Source organism: Colletotrichum chrysophilum, assembly GCF_026319265.1.
Source record: "Colletotrichum chrysophilum strain AFK26 chromosome Unknown scaffold_77, whole genome shotgun sequence".
NCBI classification, from domain to species: Eukaryota; Fungi; Ascomycota; class Sordariomycetes; order Glomerellales; family Glomerellaceae; genus Colletotrichum; species Colletotrichum chrysophilum.
The window spans coordinates 7,056-34,767 of NW_026517364.1; the positions used below are offsets into that span (position 1 = coordinate 7,056).

The 27,712-nt window shown below is 50.8% G+C and overlaps 5 protein-coding genes and 1 non-coding gene across 6 annotated transcripts; 2 read left to right on the forward strand and 4 right to left on the reverse strand.

The window, feature by feature from the left end:
* Window positions 1–6,498: 6,498 nt before the first annotated feature.
* COL26b_008605 (uncharacterized protein) lies at window positions 6,499–7,574 on the forward strand (the record flags this gene model as incomplete). The annotated part of the gene is made up of 3 exons (XM_053181359.1): window positions 6,499–6,556; window positions 6,611–6,645; window positions 6,702–7,574. The coding sequence occupies 3 exons, from the start codon at window positions 6,499–6,501 to the stop codon at window positions 7,572–7,574; spliced, it is 966 nt and encodes a 321-aa protein (XP_053034635.1).
* A 4,061-nt stretch (window positions 7,575–11,635) lies between these two features.
* On the reverse strand, window positions 11,636–12,015 carry COL26b_008606 (uncharacterized protein; the record flags this gene model as incomplete). Its single annotated transcript, XM_053181360.1, is given in 2 exon segments — window positions 11,636–11,996; window positions 12,008–12,015. 2 exon segments carry the CDS (start codon window positions 12,013–12,015, stop codon window positions 11,636–11,638), a joined length of 369 nt encoding a protein of 122 aa, XP_053034636.1.
* Window positions 12,016–17,686: 5,671 nt separating this feature from the next.
* On the reverse strand, window positions 17,687–18,364 carry COL26b_008607 (uncharacterized protein; the record flags this gene model as incomplete). Its single annotated transcript, XM_053181361.1, has 1 exon — window positions 17,687–18,364. The coding sequence occupies one exon, from the start codon at window positions 18,362–18,364 to the stop codon at window positions 17,687–17,689; it is 678 nt and encodes a 225-aa protein (XP_053034637.1).
* Window positions 18,365–22,209: 3,845 nt separating this feature from the next.
* On the forward strand, window positions 22,210–22,301 carry COL26b_008608. Its single transcript has one exon. It is a non-coding gene; the product is annotated as a tRNA-Ser (tRNA).
* A 682-nt stretch (window positions 22,302–22,983) lies between these two features.
* Window positions 22,984–24,261, reverse strand: COL26b_008609 (uncharacterized protein; the record flags this gene model as incomplete). The annotated part of the gene is made up of 5 exons (XM_053181362.1): window positions 22,984–23,041; window positions 23,106–23,525; window positions 23,590–23,727; window positions 23,971–24,104; window positions 24,229–24,261. 5 exons carry the CDS (start codon window positions 24,259–24,261, stop codon window positions 22,984–22,986), a joined length of 783 nt encoding a protein of 260 aa, XP_053034638.1.
* Window positions 24,262–25,305: 1,044 nt separating this feature from the next.
* Window positions 25,306–26,673, reverse strand: COL26b_008610 (uncharacterized protein; the record flags this gene model as incomplete). Its single annotated transcript, XM_053181363.1, has 2 exons — window positions 25,306–26,440; window positions 26,495–26,673. 2 exons carry the CDS (start codon window positions 26,671–26,673, stop codon window positions 25,306–25,308), a joined length of 1,314 nt encoding a protein of 437 aa, XP_053034639.1.
* Window positions 26,674–27,712: the final 1,039 nt, after the last annotated feature.

Consider the following 27,712-nt stretch of genomic DNA (forward strand, 5'->3'; position numbering starts at 1 on the left):
CCAGCCCGCGCGTCCCCTCAGACGATTGAAGCATCAGCGTTCTTGACGAGCTTACTTTATGATCATTTGTCAAGCTTGGTTGCATTAATACTAGTTAATTCGGCTGCAGAGGTACAAATGCTCAGTGCATCCTTGACATCACACGCCACCACGTGAAGATCAACGAGATGACTGATAACCACAGCGTCGAAAGTTATTGACAGATAATCCTCAACTATTTTCGGAGGACTCTAGATTTTCTCTTGTTGAGTATGTGGATTGGAAGATGATGGTCTTCCGAATAAGGTTCGGTAACTTCATCGGCTGACCCTTGACTTCTGGCCTGGAGCTGGCATGAAGAGGCCGGCATTGGCCGCCCTTTGATCATATGCGCTGCGGCACTCGCATTCAGAATAGACAATGACAAGGACGATCAGGTGCCAGAGACTTCTTTTTTAGGAGGAAATGGTACACGCCCGTCGCGCTCAACGAAGCCAATTTCCGTGGAAGAGCTTCACCGTCGCCTTTTCTTGCCAGAGGCTATCCCTTCCCTCGAGCAATTCCCCTGTAGACTCAGTTGGTAAGAAAACTCGTCTGGACATCGTTTTCATGGTGTAAGGTGCTGAGTGGCTTGCTATGGTGGGTCAGCTTTGTCCCCGCTCTCGTCTTCTAGGAGACCATCGAGGATACTGATAAGTACATCTCAGCGATAGGCGCATCATAGTCACTGACCGGCAAATTGAACTTCTCCGTCTGTGGATGAAATAATACTGACTATCCTCTGCCTGCAGCTGAACCCTCCTGGAACTAAGAGACCACCCAAACCGGACTTGCGCGCCCTGCAGGTGGCTGTGGTCGACCTTATGCGCCACTTGACTATGAATCCTGGTGTCATTCTCAGCAATTCAAGCTGAGATATTGCTGCGGCATGTTACAATAGTGCCCTCACTCGACAGGATGTCTGGATTATTGCAGTTCATTGTGGGAGACTGACGTGTAACGTTAAGTTAAACGGCGCGATATTGGCTACAATTCTGGGACCCGGAGACGCCGAATCATACATGAACCGCCACGTTCCGGGCAAGGCGATGGTCGGATGCGTCAATAAGACGTCCGGCACCACGCTCCCCGGAGACGCGGATACCATTGACAACCTGTTCTTGCTGGTCAAGGGAGACGGACACTTCGGGCTGAAACCTCAATCATAACGTCGCCTACCACTCCGTATGCATGCAAGCCGTACTTGACAAATATCGCCAATGTCTAACTCAGATCACGCCGCTTTACGAGAAACCTAACTGATGCGAAGTTGTTTTCGCCTCTGCACCCGGGCATTTTCAACAGCGGCGAGCTTGGTCCAGAATTAGGTCTCCAACATGGCCAGCCATATCAACCTCCCTGTCGGCAGGCAGACCGTGAAAGGGGTTGACGTGAATAGAAACATCTGACACAACAAGACGAACAATGAAGTTGAAAACAACATGATGATCGAAACAGACACCGCGGCACGCTCCAAGGACTCTTGCATCAGATATTCACTCACAGCTCTAAGATTCCAATCGACAGTGACAAAATCAAGCTACTTGTAGGTTCTCTATAGAGGCAAAAACGCATCCGAGACATCTCTGACGCTTGCCGGTAAGCTATTCAAACGAAGCCACCTCATCGATATCCAGGCTGTCAACAGAAACTTGGCGATCTTCAGGTTGTTGTTCAATCCTTCGGGCTCCCTTTGACTAGAACCATAGCTTGAATTACTGGTCTGTGTCGCACACAGCCAAGATCCACTGTCCCGCAAATACATTCGTAAATGTCTCTTCCGCTCCGACATTTTGAAGTCCATTAATCCAGAACTTGTATACTGCAACATCCTCAGGCGGGCTGAAATGCCATAAGTTCCATGTCTCAAGGTCGAAGGATCCATTCGGTGCTTGCCTGTCGATATGATGATTATTCCTATGTGCTAGAAGGCCGACGAGACCCAACAGGCGGATGGACACATGCCACGAGCTATTGTTATCGGCAAGACTCTCGCAGTACCCCAGGATGTGGATGATATCGAGACTACTTTGATAGTCAGTCTCTCGCATTTGTGATCTCACACGATCACATCCTTCTGGCATAAATGCCAACTATACCCCCGCAAGGAAAGGTGGGAGCTCAGCTGCTCCGTTCTAATCCGCATTTGCTACAATGTCTCCGTCAACTCAACCTTGACAAACTAAAATCAAATCACAACAGTCAAGTCGGCAGCGCGAAGCCGTTGCATCAGCAAGGACTACTTATTGCATGAGAATCCTCGACAGTCGTGGAAACCTCGATTTAGTGGGACTTCACAATGGACCCGTCTTCTACGGTTTGTTCAACATCAAGAACATCGTCAGCCAGTCGACTTGCTCGACTGAAAGCCAAAATACGAAAAGCACGATGCCGCGTGCGTTCGATCATCACCGTGTTATCCACCCTGTTGCCCTTGACATCAACATTCGGGGGGCGCTCCCCTTATGTTCCGCCATTGGCGAGGATCTGCCCACTTCTAAGATGCCTACAGCCATCTGTCTCCTCTATTCTAGTGTTGTGCGCCAGCATACCCACTTTACTGGGAGTTCAGCTTCCTGGCTTCTGTTGCGCTGATTAAGTCATCACGAGGAGTCGAAATGGTTTGATTGTGCTGGGAGAAGAGCAGGGGAGTACTCACATTGTTGTCTTTTAAGGCATCATGAGCGCCAATCCAGTTCTGACCACCACGGACAGCGCTGCCGACATGCTGAAGCTCCGAAAGCTGGCTTCAGTCTTCCACTGGTATTAGCCTTCCTCCATGCTCGAGTTCTGCGAAGTCAGACAGCTGAACGAAGACAGGTTCAACGATCCGGGCAAAGCCGACCGTAAGGTGCTTGAGGAATTGGAGACTAGATGCCTGACTTACGTCAAGCCAGCGGTCAAGAAATACCAATCTGCGGAGACCATGGCGTTCGCATGGAACCTCAAGCATGGAATACTAAGAATATGAAGAGCGATGCTCTAAGATAGGCCAGCGCGGAGAGGTCTGCAACCACAACTCTGGCTCCGAGGCAGACCGTCTGGAGATGAGCAGGAGTCGAAAGTCGAGCTACTGGCTCGCGTCCCACGAACCTCTATCGACGGCATCTTCTGGTTACATTTGGAGTACCTGTTGTAGATTTTGCAAGGCGAGGCTCCGCCCCTTCGGAATGTCATGCTCGACAACGTTCTCCTGAACATGTGCACTTATGGGCTTAGAACGGGGCAAAGTCTATGGCCGAGCTCTCATGGTAGCTGGCGGGAGCCCTGCATAGTCTTGCTCTTCAATTTCGCGCGACTGTGGAAGGTCATCATTCGCATTGTTCTGGACATTGTCCGTGATGACCAATTGCTTGGAGAAAACTGGCTCAGGGCTACCAGCTTGTCGTTCGATCGTATCTCCTGCGAGCCGTTGCATGCGCACGTCACCCGCAGAATTCTCGACAGGATGCTCGAGAAAGTGGGTGCGGTCTTCCATCGTGCTCATCGGCTGGAGCAGTTGGCGAGCGCGTCAGATGCTGTCTATCGCCGTTCTGCGGCACAAAGTCAGTCGGAATTGTCCACTTCAGCCTGCCCTGAAGTCGTATGTGAATGGATATGGTGGCATCGCAAGGGAGCTTGGTGGGCAGGACATTGAAAGCGTTGGTTGGTATTTCAGGCTGGAGACACATACACAATGGTTACGGTGCTGTGATTCCTCTTTAAGAACACAGAGGACCTTTTCGGGTGGTATATCAACCTCGGCAATCGGCATGCCCGGCCGCAACGTTCGGCATTATGGAACGCCATGGCCGCGCCTTGCATCTTTGACTCGAAGGATACATGCGATGAAGTGGGTTCGTATAACCCGAAAGTTCGTGTGGCTGACGGTCTCGACCATTCATCTAACACGCAGGTGACAGAACGCAGCCCGGGCCAACGGGACCGTCGTGGTTGTAATCGATGAAGAGGCGTTCGCCGCGCTCACAAATAAAGCCATCAATGACGTCCAACATGCTGATCATGATTAGGAACAGCATTTGGGTGTGCCTGAGAGAGGGTTGTGGACCATCCGGGCTGGAATGGCGGATTTGGCCAGACCGTCTATTGGAATCTTACTCTGAGAATGGCAACGCCAAGAATTGAATAAATGACCATAATTCTCATTCGACTCGAGTCGCACGTCAGGCTGGCGGCCTTGTCGGGGTATTGATCGGAGCCACCCGGCGCAACTTCGTCCACGGAGGCGGACGCCACTGGGTCGTGGGACCGAGGCTACACGGTAGCCATCGGCGTCCATACCGAGGTCGCATCCAGGCAGAGGCAATTTCATGGATAGCATATGGCTTACGGATGACAATATGAATGAAAGGGCAGTGATACGAACAGACCGGGGGGCTTGAATGACAGGCTTGCTCAGGAGCAGACAGGAATTTTCAGTGTTCCAGCGGATTCCCTGACGCTCTCTACTCTGCTAGCCGCAAGGAGAGAATTAATACTTTAAGACTTGGATGTAGAACCAGATTGGTGAGCTCAATTATCAAGAGGCGATCCGTGTTATTGACAACTTAGTTCGTTATTGTCTGCGATAATGATGCGTACGTCTGCTTCGGAGAACTCAAACTATGGTTGACATGCGGTCGAGCGGAGGATCAGGCGCGACGCCAAAAGAAACGATAATGCATTTTCTTATGGAAAGACTTTTTGACGGCAAAGCAGTGAATAGGAGACTCACTCTGTACAATGGGCTTGAAGTTCGCAGGATGCCAACAAGTCGACATCTACCTTGATGTTTGTCAGAATCGCATTGATAATGAACGAATCTCCTCGCTTGTTCATGACTTTCATGTCTCAAGCCCGCAGGCGACCTATTCAAAGCTCATGTTACTTCCAACCAAGCGTGTCGCGAAAAGACTTGTGTCGAATCAGTTCCTGAGCCACACATCACGCGTAGAAAACCACCCAGACTCCCTGTCAGCTGCCTTCCCCAATAACCCAAATGAAAGGCGAGAACGAAAGCAATATGTACGACAACAATTTTTTAGGAGACCCTACGGACAAGCGCTCTTCAGACCCCGAAGCCGACGACGACGACACGCAAGAGGGAGACTGTCCCATCTGTGTCATTCTTGTCAGCCAGCGCAGTCCTTTCTCCTCTTTCTCTGCCAGATGGACGGACTCAATCATTCGTTTCGTCTTGACAAAGGCACGCGAGCCAGGAAAAACACTCAGTCACAATGAGAAGAAGTCACAAGCCAAAATTTGCAACATGGTGACGGCATACTGCAGGTCAAATGGACTGACCAACGGGCACATCAAGTCCTTGGTTCTGTGCAGCGATTGCGATGATTTGGTGCAGTTCCTTGGCACAAGGCATTATTCGAGCCCCATCAGCGGTTAATGGCCGACGTAAATCTGGAACTAAAGCATTCGGCACTGGATGAGCGATCTCCAACAGCCAACGCCCATGACGTTGTTGGGTGAGCGGGCTGGAAGGGCAACAGGCCTCCAGCGGCCTGCGGGGAAGCTCTTACTCTCAAACACAGCAACCAAACGACATATATTAAAGAAACTCTCGATCTCGAATTCGCATTGCGAAAGAACTGAAGGATGGCATGTATACTCCCCCTTCCTTCCAACCGTGGGGTGCCAAACCAGCTCATCATCCCATGGGGTATCAGGATGCAGGGATCTCATGCCGTCTATTTTTCCAGCTGCTGGTCAATTCACAGCAGATGTCATGGGGGTGCAGGATAGCTCATCTCCCTAGGCTCCTCGCAACAAGATGCGCCCAGCAAAGCCCCAAGTCTAGATTACGCAGGGAGATTTCGAAGAGTAAGTCCGTCAGCATTACGTGTTTCCCATCTGATGAGTGAGCTCCCCGATTGAAGCTTTGATAATCATCGTGCACGCGAAGTTCGCCTTCTTCGCACTCTAGATGGGCAGTACTGCAGAGCATGTCTGGGGCGGGAACTTTGACGTGCGCTGAGAGACTTGACTTCTGGCGGTGGGCGCCACTCTTTGGATAAACCCAACTTCGATCATTTTGAAATTCTCTGAGATGCAACAGATTCAACTGCATTGTAGAGGAAATCGCGACTTGGCTGAGGCGTGGGTGCCGACGGTCGATGACCAAGTCCAGCCCGACTCATCCTGTGCCGAAAGTGGGTCGGGTCCGGAGGCTTATCCTTATCTCCTATCGCTATCTTATCGATTTTCAGGCAGGAGGCCCAAGCGCATGTGCGACGGGACATGCACTGGGGTTACGTCATACCACGACCTTGATGAGTGCCCAGGTGGGGCACTGAGCTTTTCTGACCAATGAGAGAGCTTGTGTGACACACAACCTCAAGGTGGAAGTAGCGGTTTCTTCTTTCGGCACCACGGCCCTGACAATTTCTTCCTCACAACCCATCCGGCACTCTGCAAGGCTTTGCGACCGCATCGACATTTTCGAATAGCAAGCAATTTTGCCGCATCTTCTCCTGAGAGCTTGATGCAATGGCACACTTCGGACGACACAAGAAGAAGACCAAACGCAGCGCTGCGAATCTACGCGGTTAGGAAACGCGCAGACGCAATGCGGAAGTGAAAGCGGAAGCCGCACAGCCAGACTCCGGCTTCGACGAGTCCGTCCCTGCTCCCAAGGTCTGCCCCATGTCACCACTTTTCTCGTTCATGTTCCTCAATCTGACCGTTGATAGCCGACGACTTCTGACCCTGAGCCGGCCGCTTCCAATGGCGCCGATGGCGCTTCGATCGCCCCTGCTACGGCCCTGGCAGTCTCCGACGGCCCGCGTCCTTCGACCCCTCCCGCTCCGACCGCGACGGCGCCTTCTGCTCCACCCGCTTCTCCGACTGCAATCGCACCAGGCCCAAGCAGCTCATCCTCCGCGAACAAGACACTTGCCGCCTTTGACGCTGCGCTCGTGCCTCCTCGCGAGTTCCACCGAGGCCCGGAAACGATTCCGGAGCTGAACAAGTACTCGGACAAGGTCGCAGCCATCACTGGCTATCACGTTTCCGCATACAACAAGCGCGTGATGCTCGAGTTCCATCTCGTCGGCTCGATGGACCAGTTGTTCGTATCCGAGTACGACGCAAGCTGGGCGGCCCATCAGAAGGTACTCGACTTTTGGGCTACTCAGCCCCGCGGGCGTGCTTACGCCGTCGGCAGGGGCAATGTGCAGACGGCCTATCTCGCTATGGCCGTCATTGGCCATCGAAACGACTCCTCCAGGGGACTGGAAATCCAGGTGGTTTGGCAGGGGCAGCCGTTGGGCGTCGCAACATGGGAACTGTACCACTGGCGTCGTGGCGGCATTCCCGAGGCTATGACGGATGCGTATTGGCGCGCCGCAGGCATCGTACCGCCTGCGAACATGGCCGACTTTCCAAAGTGCGAGCCTCAGGGCGTGAACCTGGCAGACGTATACATTCCGGAGAAAACGTTCCTTGACTTGGGTTCCACCTGGACCTCAGGCAACTTCGCATTCGAGGCATTGGAGGAGGAGCGCCAGGTGGAGGGCAGCTCGTTTCGCATCTACGTCGGAGGCACTTGTTGGTACCGAGGATGACATGATTGGGGTTTCGTTTGATGCAGATACGCGGAGCAGGGGTGGATCAGAGCAGCAGATGTGACCACCTAATGACAGCACATGAGGGCTCAAGAAGTTGTTGAACATCCATCCTATGACCTGCAGGTCTTTTGTGCAATCATCACTATGTCTTCGCATCTCAAGGCTTGGAGTGCTTCAAGCTGGCGATGGTGGGACAGATTTAGCGGGTCAAGTGCTTCACTGATCCTGTTGTGTGATGCCATCTGTTTAGCTGACTGAGCGATCTGGACTGCTCTTAATTTGTCATGTTCACTGAGACCAAGGGAACCCGGCTTTCGACCGATCGCAGGTCAATTGAGATGCACTGTTGGGTATTGGGCGCTGGCAGAAGCAGAGCGTCTTCAATATCTTGGTGTGCGCCCGAAACGAATGGGTCATCCGCAACCATGATGTCAAAGGCCTTGAAACACTACCTTTATCATCGGCGGACATCCCATCGCATGTACTATTACTTTCGCCTGCTGTACTGAATGCACTCTGCCGATATCCGCGAGGGCATTTCCATGTGATGTTTCGGGGTACTGCCAGACCGGAAAAGCTTTGTGCATCTTCATGCGATGTGCACTAAAGGGAAAAAAACCACAGGATGTCAAGGTTTAATTTAGCCTTCAAGCAATGCTGGCGTTGATGCGACACCAGGCTGGATCCGCTTGGGTGCAAAAGGTGGTTCCACGATGGCTTCACTTTCAGAGCGACCAAATTTGGAAGCATCTTGACAACATTGTGAACACTGACCAAAGACAAACACCACGAATACAATTTACAAACCTAAACCACCCACCATAAGCCTGCAGACCGACACACCTTGGTGCACTTCCTGAGTAGGCCGAGCTCCACCAGCTGCCTCTGGAGTCCCATCCCTTCAGGCAAAGCAGCACAGGCAGACCAGCACAACCCACACACACACCCTCGGTGATCCAACCGTGTCTACAGAACATCCCAACCCGCCATCTCCCTGTCTCTCGTCGAAAGTATGCTTTGATTTAGAGTGAGCGCGCTTTTGAAATGTTCTCACTATGCTCCCTAACTCCCTGTCCTCGTCCAGCGTGACTTCCACACCTGACCCTTCGATCCTAGTTCCAGACCTCGGTATGCATTGCGTCGATTCGCATTTTTCGAAGGGAAGATATGCTTTCCACAGCCGTCCTCCAACACCAAGTTTCCAGCCATACCAATTCATGCACGCCCATTTGGAGTCGCCTGCCAGCCCAGCGCAGGTACAAGATCCCAGACCGCGAGTCTCAAGGTATGCCACCACATCTGCTGTTGCTGACAGCAAATCTCCAATTGATTGACTAATTATTAGACAGGCCGTGGGCACACTGCACCCTGGCGCTGAGAAACGCAAAGCCGAGAGCAGCCGACATGCACTCTCATCCTGATCGACTTCACCGAACGCCAAACCATCACCATGCCCACCCACCGCCACCTTCATCAGGGTTCAACACCTCATCTGGATAGGCCAACTGGTCAAGCTCACAACCCACGGAGTATACTGCAGTCCAAGCATTGCCCAAAACCATGCTTTAATCCATGTTTGGCAGGGCAGATAGGCCCATGCAGGCCGTTGACGGCGTTGACAAAAGCGTCGCATTGCTGGGCTGCATGTCAAAGGCCGTGAGAGCGGTCTTAATGGGAACGGCTAGCTGGCGCAGGCAAGGGAGGTCGGGGTCCTGGCGAGGACGACACCTGCGGCTAGATCTCAGAGCTCGCGTGTCAAACGTAGTGATGGCTTTGAGACGCCTGTACGCTTGCTTGACCATCGTCTTGGGCAATAGCGCCACTCCTTTGAAAAGAACAACTCTTCTACTCAGCCGCCGCCTCACAAGAGATGATGGCCATGATCCCTATCTCCAGCTCCATTGACCCGATCGCAGCCTTACACGCCTCCTACTTCGCCAAATCAACCATGCTCTCCCCGTCGGCACTCTCGTTCCTCAGACCGAGACATACGAGACTCAGACCAGGCTGCTACGCAAGATCCTATGCTTTCCTGGCAGCAAGGTGTCGCCATGAACCTCTGGGCACTCCGGGAGAAGCGCCAACGCTGCCAGCTTTTAAGAAATGACAGCTTTTAGGACACGCTATGAACATGTCAGAATGGCACCACCTTCTCTGCTCTCGTGTGAATCTGTCCCTGGTAGATCGGGTTTCTCAATGACTCCCTCGTGGCTTGTCATATCGAACTTGTCTACGACGGCGCCTACATCCCCTATGTCCAAGCCGGAGCTCAACGCTGCCCCTTCCCGTCGTCGTTGACAAGCAAGAAGTAACGGCCGGTGGGCAAAAGTCTCTGCGACAACGCTGCTAGGTACGATTTGGCAAACCAATGCGGGAATCCACATCTATCCCGCTTGGCTCCCAACTAGCTCACGCAACATCCAAGCACCTTGGTCGCCCTGGTAGCCCTGGCGGAGACATGACGGCAGCTGTGGTGTGCTGAGACAATCAGTAGGAACTTTCGGGGGTGGTATCACCCTTCTCCCGTCAACATTCGTCAACAGCCAGCTGACGAACCCATTCGCAAAGGCACATGTTCTCTTTCTCAACGTTGAGCAACCTCGCATTCCGACCTGAGGTCTACGATACCAATGTCCCTGGAGTTTCCTCGATAAACTTCTCCATTATTAGCGGCCGCATAAGTCACTCTCATTTATTTGGATCAAAGGAGAGCAGATTTCGTTCATGTGGTTGTATGACCGATGGCTTGGGTATGCTGAACCTTTGTGCTGCATGTGCCCAAGAGAGCGCGCTTCTCCGTTGTTCTCCTTGTGCCTGTGATCAGCAAGCCGCATGTGCCATTCCTCAACACCAGATGAATGCTGTGCAATCGTATTGAAAGTTTTTCAGGTGAAGGTGATAGTTCATATGGAGGAGGCACTGCGAAACGAGTGGTACAGAGGTTCGCAAAACTGGTGTCCGTTTCGCAAGTGTGTTCTTTCTGTTGAGCACGGGCCTTCCACTCCTGGAGCGGCTTAGCTGCATTGCAGGTCGCAGGGGTACCTTAACAGAGACTATGCTGATCAGTTCACGAGAGCCCGAAAGAGCTGATTAAATAAATCGCTGACAGCTGGCCTTCACAATAGACAGTCATCATGACGCAAGCCAAAAACAGCTGATTGTGTGTATTCCAAGCAAACAGCGTCAGCAATAAGCGGCTTCTTCCAACCTACCCAGCGCGTTATAAAGGTATCGTTGTATCCAGGCTACCATCTCGTCCACGTAGTAAGCAGCTTATGGCGCCAGTACTACTTCTACTTCAAGCCACATTTGAAGCACCATCTGCTTCCGGTGATTCGCGATGGCGCCGTAGCGTGTTGAGACTAAAACTCGGTTTGGGCTCTTCAGGGACCCATATTAGCGCACGGCGAGGCGTGTGTATCTGCCTGAAACGATTGAGCAAGCCGTCCGTCCCTCAATCCGTCCATGTATCGGGGCTTCTTCCTATTGATTCCAGCCAAAGATGCCTAATGCCGCATTGGAGATCGCAACAACATCGCGTCCCTGGAGGTCACCCGCCAGGTCGCGAGGTAAGATACCGCACGAAGTTCGTTCCCCTTGAGTATAACGATCGTTCGACATGGTCTGTCTTCGCGCAGAGTCGGTCGGCGGTCCGGTACCTTGCAGCATCTTCTCGTCGTGCTCTTCGAGTCAGGTGATGCTATATGCGGTCAGATTATTACTTATTGAATTACAGCACTAGATTAGAAGCGCGTCGATGGTTCATCTGCAATAACTAGCAAGGAGGTTTCCCCCCAACAGTCAGTTGTTCGTGTTCCGTACCTTCTTTTCGTAAAAAACTGGGCGGCTATCTCAAGGTTTGTGGAGAGAGATTGCCTATGCAACAACGCTGCGAGCGGGCGGTTAGTTGAGGATGCGTTGTGTTCTGCGTTCGCAATGGCGTCAACGTGCATGCTTTGAGCAGCGAAACCGTGCGTGTCAAAATGAGGGGTTCACAGTGAGCATAGCCGAGCTTTATCCAGAATGACCCAACTTCACGTGTTCCTCCTGTTCGTCGTTCACACCCATTTCGTCGGCGCACCATCTTCAAGCAGCTGGTTTGCGCACCGTTCCTGAAGCATCTGGACGATGTTGTTGTGGCCTCCTGACGATGCAGCCTGAAGAGCGGTGCCATAGACGCCACCTTGAGCGTTGACATCTGCGCCCTTGTCGACAAGCATCTGGACGATGTTGTCGTGGCCTTTATCCGATGCAGCCTGGAGAGCGTTGCCATAGCGGCCACCTTGAGCGTTGACATCTGCGCCCTTGTCGAGAAGCGTCTGGACGATGTTGTTGTGGCCTTCTGACGATCCCCAAAAGAGCGGTGTGCGACCCTCATTGTCTCTCGAGTTTACAGCATCGTTGTCTGAGGCAAGTAGTCTTGATAATACTTCGTCATGGCCATTTAATGCAGCCAGATGCACACTGTTGAGGCCATCCCTCGATTGGTATTGATGGTTTGTTTGCCAGAAGATCGAGACCCAAGTTTGGAATCGCAGATTTTGCATGTCATACAGCCGCACGATCTGCTTTTGCAAGCCCTCCTCCGTTGGGCGCCTTGCACCTCGCGAGTGTGAAGGCCAGTATATTGCAGAATATTCCAAAAAGGGGTTTCGGGATGTATCGGTATCTGGCTTCCGTCTATCAACCCAAAACCCACCGTCTTGAATGTCATTAAATGACAAATATTGAACACAGATTTGCGTCATTATCGTGTCTGAATCTGGTATGTAGAGGGAGTGCTTCCAACAGCTATCTGCTGAAGAGGCGGTAATATCCTGTGCGACTAGGAATTCCTTCGCTGTCTGGTGTATTAGATAGATGCGGTCGTCGTTGATAAACACAAAAAGCCCGCAAAGCTGCCGTATATGTAGCTTGAGGTTGGCGGAGTTAAGATCGAGGTCCTTGTGTACCTGAACAGTTGGTGAATCCGGGGCCAACTGGAAAGCCACAGCCATTTCCAAGAGCGTGAGCGGTCGGCGGGCGGCAACAACGATGTGAAGAAGAGTCTGCGCCTCTCTTTGTTGATTGGAGTTAAGGCGGCCTAATATGTTCTCGTACGCATCTTCCACCTTGGTTGGAAGAGTGTTGATCGTCTTGATGAAGGTACTTTTTGGCCATATGTGGCTGTTAGAAATCTCATCCATTACGAGGTGTAGCCAAAGATAGGTTCGATGCGGGACCGACAAGAGCTTTTCCTCTAACGCGGTCTGCGCTTCCTGGCTCATCTCAAGTTTGCGCCCGGCTCTGGCTACCTCGTGTCTGATAACAAGGTTGATCTCTTCGCTGATATCAGCATTGCTCTCTTCGCCAGCAAGACGAATCGTTCGAGGTTCGGGTATGTCGCGAAACTCAGATTCGATGTCCTGATAAGGCCGGCTAGTCACCAGAAACTTCAGTCGAAACTTTCTCGTAGATGTCGGTTGTCGGTTATAGAAGTTTGTTAGAAGCCTGATCGTCCTTCGTCGGTCTTCAAGGCAGCACTCGTCTAGAGCGTCTAGAACACAAGTGACGTTGACTGCTTCATCATCCGTAGCAGCAGCTGCAAAGATACGCCATAGCTCATCCACTTCAGTCTGCAGTTTCTCTCCATTCTTCTCAAAGGCCGTCGTAGCATGACGGATGAGTAGTGGTTGAGAATTGAAAAGCTGATGAAGAAGAGCACATAAAGCTGTCGCTACGTTATTTTGGTCGTCGTTATCCTTGAAGAAGAAGTAGCAAGTTGTATGGTGGTCTGTAGATCGGAGCTCCCCATCGATGAGAGACTTGGCTAAAACAGATTTTCCACAGCCTGGGTCGGCTGAAATCCAAAGGAGATCATCGTGACAGCTCTTCCGCCATGTTTGGTATAGTGGATGCTCTAAAACCCATTTGCATGTGCCCGAGACCCGATCAGGGTTGATGTTCTTGAACTGCTCATATGTACTCGTTTTGAATGTTCGATGGCAATCGAACTGTTTTTGGCTTTCGTATCTGATCTCCTGCTTCTGTGTCTGTTCTTCAATAATATCGTGAAGGCGAGGATCTGCAATAAATATTAGCATCTGGTTTCCACTTTGTCACAAGGGAAACATTCAACTCCAAAGATAAGCTTAGACCAAGCGAACTTGCGAAAAGCAGATAACAACTAGCCACTTTTTCTGGTATACGAGATCTACTCACCACACACTAATTGCGGTATAGGCTTCTCCTGCAGGACCCTATCTGGCGGTATGACTGAAAGAAGCTCCTTTGCAAAAGCGGCTGCTGTTGCAACTGCGTATTCTTGCCACTGTTTGTTCTTGTGAGAGTCCGCGTAGTCGCAAACACCACGAATGACTAGACATGGAAAATCTTGCAGTCCAGCAGCCTCCATCTCGAAACAGAGCACTCCAAGCTCTTTGCTTAGTTTGTCGCGTGTCTCTCCATGCTTAATCACCTGATCGCCCTAGGCAATATTGCCGTAATGAATGACTGGATGGGTATCATCTCTGTCTTCCCGCTGAATCATCTGCTTGTGATCACACGTATCACAAGTAGAGTCTGGATTGACGTGGTCGTAGTCTGCTTGGAAGAGGTAATCGTGGAGAGTGCCCTGATAGCTGAATTTCTTCTTCATGACTTTTGGGCTTTTGTTGATAAGCTCAGACACAAATTGGGGGATTCTGCTGTCTTCGCTCATGTGATCGGCCTGGAGACGACCCAGGGCGGCTAATAGGACCTGGGGTGGTGTGTTGAGCGATCCTGTACGTTGGAACTCTCCCTCCTGCACTATCTTCCCCCGATTGTGTTGGATGCTACCCCCGCTGGATCCAGTGGGTTGGCTAACCACGATGTCTCCCAGCCGGATGTCATGTTTTCGCGACGGTACACCCCCGCCGATTCCAACCATCAAGCCGAACCGGATTGACTTGAAGGTCCGCAGCAAGTCCTTCGCGACTGTGGCAGCTGGTGTCGTTCCATAGATGCCTGCAGGCAGGCAGGCGATGACGACATTGTGGCCTTGCACCTGACCCAGGACGTAGCTGTTATGATCGGCTGGATCCTGCTGGGCTAGATTCGGATGAACCTGGTCAAGCATCCCTTTCGCAGCAGCCATCTCCAACGGAAGGGCACAGACCCAGCCTACTCGATAGTCCTCAATTGCAATATGGACATTTCTCTCTGGCCGATCAATACCACGATCTCTTTTTTTTCGGGGTTGACGGTCGCCAGCACTGGAATCTTTCAAGGACGTTAGAGATGCCTGCTAGGGACTGGCGACCGGGGGCTCACCAGGCTCCAAGCTGCAGTCACGCTTAAGCGGGCCACTGTTGCTGTCTACGCTGCTCTTATTGTTGTCATCGCCTGCCCTTTTGGCGTTAGGATCGTCCATCTTTTGTTGTTTAGCTGCTAGCAATCATATCTTCAAGCTGAGTTTTGGCGGGTAAACTACGTAGGAGGTGTGAAGGACTGAAACTCTGGCTCCTCGGGGCTTGAACAGATCACAGACGCACTGATTCCAGAGCCTCACGAGGGCTAGATCAGCCCCACGTTAATTGCACAATGCTGATAAATGGCGGCAGTTCAGGGTTCGACCCCCCATTGTTTCACTTCGACCTATCATATTCTGAAGATCACCTTACCAAGATGCATTGATGCCTGAGGTAAATCTGCCAAGGCTAAATGCGCAGGCAGCAGCGCTTATTCATTAAATCTGCCTTGCTACCTATGCAGGCCAAGGACTCATGGAGCCACCAGAACATGCCTGGGCATCAGCATTGAGGCATAGTTATCGCGAAGACAGGTGACACAACGTCAATAGTTTCCACAGCCCCAGTCTCAAACCCCTTTTTCAAGCCTCACTTCCAGCAAGACACTTGGCCATCATAGCTATTAGTAGATTTATGCGTTTGAGTTCACCAGCATTTCGCCATGTTTTATGTGGCCAAGTCTGCCTGCTTTGTCGTCCAGTGAGCTTATCGCTGCCACGTGGCTCCAATAGCGCCATTTGACCTGGTCCGCACCCATCACTGCATTGTCACGCACTCTGCTAACTACATAATCAGCAGCTAGGCTAATTCGTTGGTTTATTTGTATCGATGACATTTTTTGTCATCCAGGCGGCACAATATCAAATTGGTTCATCGTGCTAAGTTTGTCTTTCAAGTCAGGGACATTCCTTTTTTTGTCACTAATTCCGACGAAGAGCAGCGTGCGAGTGGTGCAGCCCCTTAGATGCTGGATTTGAGGTCACTCCAACTGTCTCTTCATGCTTGCCAAGCCAAGTCTTGGTTCTCGTTTTCTCGGTGACATACCACCGCATTGTGGATGTAAGGGTCTAGGACAAGGTCGATGCCATTGGTCTAGCCTACTATTACGAGTACAATAAATCTTCTTGGATGCCATCAATTCAAGGAAACTTTCTCTCAGCTTTATCAAGTCCCGAGGAAATCAAAGCTGGGTCCCGAGATGCGTTCGGGAACATCAAGATTCCAATGCTTGAACACTATCCACAGACAACGACAATCGATGCCGACGGCTGGTACAACGTCAGCCACAATGGTTCGGGTACGATTTGGTCGGCAATTATGGGCATCCCTGTTGCAACAGAGGGGGGGTTTTCTCAAGAGTATAATTACTCTTTCTCCTTAGATACTTCCTACATGACTGCAGACTGCTCACTCAAGCGCGAAGCATCAACGAACCTCTCAAGCTGGAACAACTACAGAAAAGCCCAACGATTTAATTCTGGTAGGACTCTGGTCATCAAGCCAACGCTAGGTCGCTTCACGTTTAGCAAAACGCCTATGGATCTCATACTCGAGGCGTACCACAATGGAAAGGTCACCAATGGTACGTGTATTCTTACAACGATGCATGCCGAAGTTGATGTAGCTTGCCAGGGGTCCGCTTGTGGTGCTCGTCGCATTAGACGAATTGAGAAGCCGGAGAACATGACAGTGTTGACGGTACTGGATAGCATTATAGCGGAAGGGTCTCAGAAAATGCAATCGGGGACGATTCTCGGCGCATTTATGGAAACATTCATCATTATTACCCAAACGCCATGGGAGGCCCAGGGTGTGGGAATGTACAAATCATTCCCCTCACCATTAGAGACGTACTTCACCCACCCGAGTAACCCCTTTTCTGCTCCAGGTATTGGCTCTTGGAGTGGGACAGATATCTACCAAGTCGGCGACGCGGTGTTCTCGCAAAGACTTTCCCAGCTTCTCAACACATTCTGGCTTTCTTCAGTGTCTTCTTCCAGACTCACTGGGGGCTTCGATTTTCAAACGACTCCAAATACCTCAAACGTTATTGCCCAAAATACCACGGGTACAAGAACGCCGGATCACTTGGTGATGCGGGTCAACAGGCTTTGGATTTCTATTTTATTCATCGCCTCAACAGTCATGCTTGCTTCGGGTATTGCGGCTAGCATTTTTGGCTGTCTGAGACGGGGTCCCGACGTACTAGATCGAGCTACCTACTTTCTGAGGGACAGTCCACACGTCAACCTCGCACAACAGAACTCACTGGAAGATGGAACCAGTCAGGTCAAGAGGACAAAAAGCCTGCGTGTTTGTGTTGGCGATATCAGGCCTACGGAAGAAACTGGCTACGTCGCATTCGGAACAGTCGGAGAGACCATGCCGTTGAGTTGGCAAGAAAAGGACAGGCGTTATGCGTGATTTCTAGGTCAGGTACGTGGGTCGACATGCGGTATGTCGCGTGTTCTTCGCGGCAATTTGAAAGAGTTTTGCTAAATGGGCAGTGTCACTTAGTTATCCGGGTAGTGCCCACCACATACTTGCGTAATCCGTATATGCTCAGAACCCCTGTTTTCCCTGTGCTAAAGCGAGTAAGGAACTTGTGTTCGTTATTAGTGCCGTCGTCTTCTATTGTCATCTCCTATCGTCGTTTCATATCGTCGTATTCTGTCATCGTCGTCTATCTTGTGATAAAGAACTAGGTGCGCCTCGATTGGAGGCATGGGGAATACTGCCCGGATAGGCAATTGACGCTGCCCGGTAGCAAAACTCATTTGGAAATGCAATTGATACTACGTTAGCTCAGCGTGAAGATACCGAATACGATGTCTATGTCTACTTCAGGCCTCTTATGTTGGCAATGACCCGTTCATAATCCCCCACTGCCCTCCCTTTCCTCAACATAAAATCCTGGGAGACCACTACTCCGCTTGGGGTCTTAAACTCCATGTAGTCCACTGGCTCGAACCCGTACTTCTCATAGACCGCCTTCGCCTTGGACATAGACTCCAGAAACGCTATTGAGCCCCCTTCATCGGCCTTCTCACATCCCCATCGCAGCAATGGCGTCGCCGCACCCTTCCCTTGGTGTTCTTTGCGGCAAACAATGAGTTCGAGATACCAGTGCCTCACATCGCCAAGGATAGCCGCATGCTTCCTCCCAATACCGCCAAAGAACTCGTTTGCAAAGTCCGGGTTACCCTCCTGTGGCCAAACGTCTTCCGGCGGCGGTGGCTCCACATTCACTTCGCCGTCCTTGGCTGGATGCACCCATTTCGCCCAGGCAATGACCAGCTCCGGGTCCTCCACGTGGTCGGGGTCCGTGACGACGAACACGCTGCAGCGCGGGTCTGTCGCTTCATCAGCGAAGGCTTTGAGGAGAAAGTCGCGACACTCTTGCGAGCTTGCTGGAAAGCACGTTGCGGCGACGGGGTTGTCGCTGAAAGCGGAGAGATAGACGGCGGTTAGGGCCGGCCCGTCCGCGGTTGTTGCGGGGCGCATTTTCAGCGGCATTTTGGGCGGCAGTAACAGGCCGCTGGAAAAGGCGGCGGTCTGGGGAAAGTTAGGTGCTTGTCTCGGCTTCAATTCCGAAGACGACAACCTTGATCGAGGGAAAGGTAGGCGAAGTTAAGTGGGAGTTTGATGTTTGTGATAGCGTGGACAATGCGCTTCTTTGTCCACGTACGAATTCAACATCGGCGCAAGGAGCTTCTGCTTTTGGTTTAAGCCGTGGGTACTGCAGCCGTTTTGGAAATTTTAGTGTTGGGCTACAGGCTCTAGATTTGATCAGATTGTGAAACTCCACACTGAAAAGCTCCCACTGTGTGTCCAGTCAGACTGTCCTACACCGCTTTGCCCTCCTTTCATGGTAATGAATGTCTGCTAAAGGTGTGAAAACCATTCTCTCGACGGGAACGCCATTTTTCCATCATCTTCTCCTGAATCCATGCCTGTGACTCTGATAATTTGACAGAAAGGATGATCCAAATCAACAACAACCCAGTCACAGGTAAAGTAATTGCCCAAAAGATACCAAACAGCCTTTCCCCAGCTGCAAAGTCGCCTCCCATTGAGAAGATGGCTGATACCACAGAAAAGGGAACGGCTACTGTTGCAAGTTTTGTGAGCTGGCCAGCGCTTCTCGCTTGACGATGAGCGGCATAAGCATTCAGCAACTGAGCTCGCGTTACGTAGTTTTCCATGAAAAGTCCGATCCTGAGTTCAAGCTCCTGCAACTTTTCATTGATCGCTTTCCAGCGTCTTTGTTCCAAGACCATGTGCGCCTGAACTCGGTTATCGACCTTTCCATTGACAACAGCTGCGAGGTCGTAGTCAAAACCGTCTAGGTCCGTATTAACAGCCAGAAATGCATCCATCATGTGCCGGATACTTTGCTTCCGGCTCCAAGTGTTTTGAAGTTCCAGCATAGCGTCTTGGTAGCCTTTGCCATCAACTCCAATGTTACTTTCCAAGCGATCAACGTATTGTTCAACATTGAAGTCAGCCCACTCCCACTCGTTACGGTCGTCAAGTAACGCATCATTGATTTGACTGGTGAGACGAAAAGTTTCCTCGTTCTACATAGAATATACCAGGTTGCGTATCAGAATGGTTGCAACAAAAGGGTCCTTGAGATTTTTCTCGGCGGCAAGGTCTTGCTTGGACTCGCTGTCCTCCGGATTGAGGCAATTGTTCTGAGTGCAGCGGCCGTCGTTAGGCCTGAAATTGTTCTCCATATTGATGACGTCGGTAAATTCTCCGTAAGCTGCGTTGAGAACGTCGAACGGAACACAAAGATGCGGATTTGGGACATCAGAGCCCCTTCCGCTGACTTTGACAAACTTGAAAATATCTTTTCTCACATAGGAGCTGTCTTTGGCAAAGATCCGCGTTCCAACCTCGTGCAATCGAAGGCAAGTCAGCTGAGGATCCACGAGAACCACGGCTACAACACCTTCACATTAGCCAGAAGTCGTTTCTCTGGGAATGAACATACCTGTCCAACCGTTATCATGCTTCTTTCCCCAGAAGGATATGAAACCTTCAAATCTCACAATTGAATCATGCTCATTCACTTGCTGACTGAAACGGTCGAATGCTCCTGTTTCGATATAGTATTCTCCCGTTTCTCGGTTGTCATCATGGGGGAGAAACCTCGTCTGCGGAACAGGTACCCTCCAATAGGTTGAACGTCCTTGATGATTTAACATGCCATCGACCGTGTTCAGGTGACACGTTCCATCGCAGTGAGCAAGCCAGAACTCAGGTGGAATATCTAATTCCACACCCAAGAGCTCTGCGAATCGCGGGTCCACGTCTTCCAGAAGAATGAGCCGTCGGAAAGGCTCCGAAGATTCATTGTCACGTCCCTGGTCATAGTGATAAAAGATCTCTTTTTGGTTTCCCTGAAAGTTGGACGGGCCAACATGTCCCGAGAAAACACGTACGGAAACTTTGGGGAAATTGTACCGATAGATCTCCCGTTGCCATGGATGTCTGAACGTGTCTTTGACAAGGCCGTTGTTGACTAATTCGTGGATTCGTTTCTCGTACTGTTCCGCTGCTGTGAGCATCTCGAGATTGTCTCCCCAAAACTCTTCCCGGTCTAAAAACATGCCGATTTAGTAGTCTACCAGCGAGGAAGTAAAGAAGATGACTGACCTTGCGGGACGAAGTAGTCTGACATGGCTAAATGCTGGATGATTCACTTTTGATGTTGTGCTCACTAACTAGCCATAAAACCGTCGGTCAGCAGCGATTTAAAGGTAGAGCCAAATACCAAAAAAAGACCATTATGCTCCGTAACGCGCTATTTGTGAGCAAGCGATTCTCGTGGGCTTTGTTCTGAAACGGGTAACTATTGCGACTTTTCTGATAGGTGATACGCCGTACAACATAAGATCTACGATGAGGGGGGCTGAAGATCGTCGCAAAGGCATCCAGCCCGCCTATCGGCCTAGATTCAGTGCAATATTGGACATTACTGTGGGTATGTCTTACTGTAAACAACGACACCTGACGGAATAAGTGGACTACTTTTTGATTTAAAGTATCACCTTGCATTCAGCTGAAGAGACCATGGCTGAATGTAAGTGAGCCTTATCTTGAGGTTGGATCGTGTGAGAATTGAGAACAGAAAGACCTGGGAATAGCCCGATGAAATGTCCCGACTCTCGACACCGAGTTTACATTGCGCAGGAGTCTTGAAGGTTCAACAATTTCTTAAGCGGCTTCTTAGGGCTTAGATGAGTATTGCTGTACCTGTAAGTTAACCAGAAATAAATCAATCGCCGCAGCCTCCATAGTAGTCGTTACTTGATGTGCTTGCTGGAGAAACACAAGACCGAAAACTCCTTTGCACAGCTGTGCGTCAAAACGCTACATCAACAATTGGTTTCCTTGAAGGAGGCAACCTTTTACGCGGTTGATGCTGACACACGATGATTGGCGGTTGGGAGCCCTTTTCCTGTTCTCGTTCTTCATCTTCCAGAGTACAAACGTCCAGGGTGCCCACCCAAGGTGCCCAATCGTTCATCCTGGCGTTGGGCATCGAATGGTGCGTTTCAGCTGCTCTGCGCAGGACTTTTGTATCCATCAACTCGAGTTGACATATGATTGCCAACACTAGAAACTGCATTTGCGCTAACGCTGTTCAAGGGTTCTATAGTTCTAACGTTTCCTTTTCAAAGCTTCTCTGTCACTGTCACATAGAATGAGGAAAACAACGTCAACCGCGGTTATTTAACCCGTATTCGCTGATAATTCCTATCCTGGACCCTCCATATCCACTAACATAACCACTGACCTACCCAAGTCGGTATGGACGGCATGAAGTACGTTGGACCACATTTCCTACCCACGGCGCGCCCATCATGTTAATAGAGGCTCGCAGAAGACCCTGGAACCAAGCAGAATACCAAGCCAATAGCCGATAAATCAGCTGCATGTCTCATTACATCTCGCTGAGCTGAGGCCGCAAGCATCAGATTACCACTAGAGCCACGTCACTACTGATACACAACACGGCCGCAGCTGCCCTCACCTGCCTGACCTTCCAGCATAACGCTAAACGCGATTACCAAGTAGGTATCGCAAAGGCAGCTTCAAAGGCAGCTTCATGCGCAGCTGGAGCGATCAAATAATCGATTACGGTTGCATCGCGTGAGTCAACCAGGCAGTCAATACGTAAGGAATTGAGCATGCACACAAGTCGCGATTAGAAGGCTATTGCCCTGGAATATGTCCTAAAAATGCACTAAAGGTCTCTCTGATGCGGGGTATTGCGTGACAGGACCCCTCGGCTACATGCGGCTCACAACAACGCAGTGATATTCTGCGATAAGCTCTGCGGAAATCACGGCGAAGTGCCAGAGTGGTGAATGGGATTGACTCGAATTACCCCCGATATCAATTGGCTTCGGCCGCGCAAGTTCGAATCTTGTCTTCGTCGATTTCTTTTGCTGTTTTGCTACCCTTTTTATACCACAAGCTGAAGCAGTGATCATGTGACTCTGAAACTGTGCTTTTATTGTATGTTTTTCTAAAGTAAAGTGAATTTGCGCGGCGGCCAGTCTGACTCGGTTGTGGAGAGTGATGCGGTGCATTCAGGATGAGGGATCTGGCGCACTGACGACCTCAACAACCTCGACCTTGCAAGACGCCCACGCTATTAGCGAGGCCTTCCAGGTGGACACACCTCAGTTGGCAGAGTGCCATCATCCATGTAGTAGCCGCCTTGTCCAGCACATACTGTGCAGTATTTATTCCACCTTTGGGACACCCATCATCGGCGAATCTGAAAACTTCTACTATTTACACTTCAAATCGGGTACCTTAAGAGCTGTTTGTATGGTCTTAGGTCAAACATCGCCCAGTCAAAAGAAATGAAATCCTTATTGTACACGAGTCGACAGCCAACCCTCTGTATTTTCAGGCAAATGAGTGCCTTTAGCAGACGTGGGGGCTTAAGGACGCTTAGCCATCGTCACGCGTCGTCTCTGGTTTGATCTGCAGTCTTTCACCCATCGTCAATAATGCTTCCCACACTATGACACCGTTAAGTTATTGTCTCTGGGCTCGTTGTTGACACAGGAAGCTTTGAGAGTTCCAGAAAGACTGATGTCCGTGTGTCCTTACTCTTCGTCTGACTCTTCCGACTGATCTTCCGGCTTCTGTCCGTATACAACGTGGCTATCGACATATCAGCGCCTCCATCACAAGCGAAATGATCATCGGCAATGGCTGGTCCACATACTGATCGAACATAGCGTGGAGTGCGTTGCTCTTAATCTCTTGCCGGATCTTCGCCAGCATCACAAGGACTTCGTCCTTCGTCTGTCCTAAGACATCGCAAAAGAGCTTAAGAGAAAAGGCCTCTAACCCGTCCAGTGTTCGAATCAGGTTCAGCATGCCGACCTCTCTGTGGTGAGGGTCCTTAGCCCAGGGACCGACAGGGAAATTGAATTTAGAGTGCTTCACGTTCTGGAACCCAGCGCCCTTATCCCACTCTTCTAGCTTCAGTCCTGGGCGGCCGGTTCGACCCATAGACTCACAAGCGTCCACGAACTGCTTGTTCCACTTGCGCGTAGCATGCTCCTCGGTATATGTTCCGTCGTCTGAATAGTACTCAGAGTTCAGATCCTGGAACTCAGCCCAGCCCCCAGGGTTGAGATATCTGAAAATTCACTGCACTTAGATGCAATCTTGTTCCAAAGCTCACGGGAGGAGTCTAAACTTACTTGAAAACATTGCGAACTAACTTGGGCCAATCGGCGATAGCGACAAGCATATGTCTAACGAATATGTAGTCGTATTTTTTGACTCCAGCCCACGAACTCTCAATGTCATCAATCTCAAACTTGACGTTGGGGGGCACCCTAGGTATGTCAGTCTAGATTCTAAACGCGGACGACTTGCCGCTCATTATTCATTACCATCCGGGCTGGATAGCGCTCAAGTCATTGCCGATGATCTGCCCCCATGTTAGCGGTAGCGCAGTGAGCGCAGCCCCTCGAAGCACTTCACCTCGGCGTTTGGGAAAACGTCGGCCATCTCGATAGTTCCTGTACAATGAAAGCTAACCCCGTGCTATCACTTCGCTTGAAAGCAGGTGTCAATACTCACAAATGCCGATCCCAGTGCCAATGTCAAGTATTCTCTGAACCTTGTCTTTCTCAAGCGGGGCAAGATAGAGTCTGTTTCCAATTGCCTTCACTGCCATGGCATGGGTCACCTCCAAGCGCTCCATCTCCAACTGGAATCATCAGGAATGTGTAATCCCTTATTATCATGATAACCTACATTATCGTTCGGGAGTACGTAGGCTACTTTGGTGTTAGGTAAACACGTAGTGACCACGTATCTAATCCGAGACTCACCTCCTCGGCGAAAAGCATGATATCTTCGTTCATAGTCAACTGGATAGTCAACGATGCTCGATGAAAGCGATTTTGTGCATGTGGTGCTGAGACGGTCAGCGAAAGGGAATGATATTCTTTGACAAAGCAAGCTTACATTTGCTCGTCGATAGAAGAGCCGTGAACATCCTATTGTCATCAGAATATTGATTGACGTGCAGCATCGAGTATGCGGCTAAACTTACAACGGCATCATCAACTTTGAGCAATGCCGGTTCAACGGTCGAAAGTTCGTTCAGCACTGGAGTTGTTCCTGTTTCAGAAGTAGGGTTTTCAGCGGCCGACACCGGGTTCTGCGCGGGCGTGGGAGCACTATGGCGAGTACACTCGTTGGTGATTCCCATACTTGAGGCCTGACGTTGCATTTCTGGATTTGAAAGAAGAGACCACTTGTTTGGTGGAGGAGTGAACGTAAAGGAGAGACAGAAGAAAGCCAGAAAACAGCAGTCGGAAAGAACATTCTTTTTAGCATGGGCATTTCTCAACCAACGCATCGACTGACAGACCCGCTGTTGGAACGGCATAAAACCTGACCAAACATAAAACAATCTTCCTGCACCCAGCTTTGCTGCCGCTGCACCAACCGTTTAGGACCAATTAGAAAGGGTTTTCCTACAGGTTGCTTTCAACCAGAACGTCGATTTGGGCAACACGTCCGCTCGACTGCGCAACTTCCCCTCTTCGCCAAGATTATGTGCGGATTGGCCGACGCAAGTATCATGATCGTATCGGAATTCGTGTCCGGCTCCGCGGGTTATGGCGGTCTTATGTTGCGCCGCTTCAATCGCCAAGCTTCCATGTCGCTATGGCATTATCATTTCACCGATTGCAAGCAGAACTCGGGACGTCGTGCTATTTGGTTATCTGATTGAGTAACATGACAATAGTTCGAAACTCTACATGGTCTAATAACCCATATATCCCAAACGCATTGCTATGGCCTTTTGTCAGTTTAAGCATGCTTTCTGACAATGAGATTCATCACCACTCCCTAAAAGGAGAATAAAGGAAAGGGTCCTCCTCAGGTGCATAGTTGGCTTAGCACTCAGTGGTCTCAAATGCTCCTGTGGTGAAAGTGCCCGCACCGGTGGTGTCCAGGCGAAGGAAGCTCCTGTCCGGTACAGATCCTGGCGAGTTATACCCGACTTGAACGGAGAAGTTGTTACCGTTCCGCAAATTTTGAACACCGACAGTTGCACTCTCGCCCTTATCGTACGAAGTGTAGTAACGGTAAGTGACAATGCCAGGCTGGGCCTCCTCAAAGGTGGCGGTGAAGTGGTAGAATTGGCTTGGCTCGCCGAAGTGCACGGCCACCCACTCGAAGGTGACGTTCCGGCTGCCAGCATCGGAACCAAAGACCTGGTATTGGACGGCTTGGCTCGGGGTCTGGATGTACAGGTCATCCCAATATGGCAAAATGGAAACGGGCGGAATTTCACTGGAGGGAAGCGGCTCGTTACTGTATTCGCCAGAGCCAGAGTAAAGCGAGAGAAACCCGTTGCTGCTGGCATAGATGGTCGTTTCATAAGATCCGAAAACGCCGATGGGGAAGGGAAGTAAGGCGCTCGCGAAAAGATCATCGCCCCCAGAGATCAGAGAAGTGGGACTGGGCAAGACGGGAGTAGGAGTGCAGGTGCTGCCGATGCTGACCGTAGTGCTGTCGGCGGAGGGAGTAGTAGAGGTCGAGGAGGACTCGACAGGCGTAGCGGAGCTGGGAGATGGGGTCTCGGTGGCTGAAAATCCTGTACTAGTCGACGTGTCTGTGGATGATGCCTCTGCGGAAGACGCCTCAGTAGAGGAAGCCTCCGCAGAAGACTCCACAGACGACGCCACTGCAGACGTGATTGTGGATGTCCGAGTTGACGAAGATACTTGAGTGATCGTGACGGATGACGAAGAGCTCTCTGCCACCGAAGAGCTCTCTACAGCAGAAGAGCTGACAACTACCGAGGAGCTCTGACCACTGCGGGTAACTGTAACAATCGGAGTCGCCGCTGTGACAGTAACGGTGGTAGGCAAGATACCGGAGAAACACTGACAAGCCGACCAATACGCGGATGCATCGGCGCAGGCGCTCGCGTAGGCGGGAACAGCACCGGTGATGGCAGGAGCTGCCTGTCGGGGCGCGTGAACGTTCCTACGGGCAACGGGGTTCGCAGTGACAGTCACAGCCCTTTGCTTATATTAGCTTCTGTCATCCAAACGCAGAATTATACGGATAGTCTACCCTGGAGTGACTGTGACTGTGGTGGACACGAAAGCCTCGCATAGAGACTGGCGGGCAGCAAAGGGAGGGCTCTGCCGGGCTGTTCCAGCGACGGCGCGGCCACAGTTGTTGTTACAAATGGCCGCGGACACGAGCGAGGGAGTGCCAAGGAAGGCTACGATGACCGAAAAGGTCTTCATGATGGTGCAAAGAATGGATAGATGTCAAGATGTGAAGAAGTGTAAGTCGATGGGTGAACGAATGAACCGAAAGACTGCGTGTAGATGAATTGATGAAGGGAGAAAAAAGGGCGAAAGGTCCTCCTTTTAAATAGTTTATTCCATGGAAGCACTTTCTGGCCGTGACGTTTTGGCCGGTTATCCTCAGCCAGGGATGGAGACTTTGAGAAACACGACAGAATGCTTGAGCCTTACGGCTGAATCGACATGCATCGCGCTGCCCTTGAAACATCTTGACCAAGGGCTAGCTGAGGAGTCATGGTTAGATTTGTCCCAAGGAATTGGTTTGCCTTCATTTCAGAAACTTCAGGGCAACCTACGCGCTCAAACACAGTAAAAGAATGCGCGTAGTCTTCAGCCCTGCGAAGCCCGATGCCAGGATGATTGACACATGCTGATGGTGACATCAATCTAGCGGTGCTACCCGAATAACCTTAAAAATGACCTCACACATAGGACTCTAGGCGAATCTCTGGGTTTCGGTGTTGCGAGAGGTGGCTTCCTAAGGGGGCGGCTGAAAGCACCTCCTAGCCTTAGCCCCGTCAGCGTCGTTCGACTCTACATTCTTAGACGCTTCCCTGAAACTGTTCAGAGACCTATGCGATGCCACACCACGCATTGAAAAAGGTTTGAAAACCAGTCACGCACGTCAAGGCTTCTCTGATGCCAGAGAATGAAGCTGAAAAATGAGCCTGCCATTTTTGACGAACTCATCGAGCGCGCCATCTCAGGAACTTGTGAATAGGTTACCGGTATGGATGAAAATTAAGTCCGGAATAGGTTGTATGTGGTTACTTTCGTGGCGAAGACTGGGTTCCAGGCATCACCTCAGCTAGTTCAAGCACATTTCCGCAGGACATGTTATGGACTGGTAAATGGACCCTTAAAAGATACATTCTGACAACGGTCCCTTGACAAGGCTGCCTGCGGCTTCGAGATACTGGCCCTACAACGTCACATAACCCTTGTTATGCGGGGACCATCACGGCTCTCTACATAT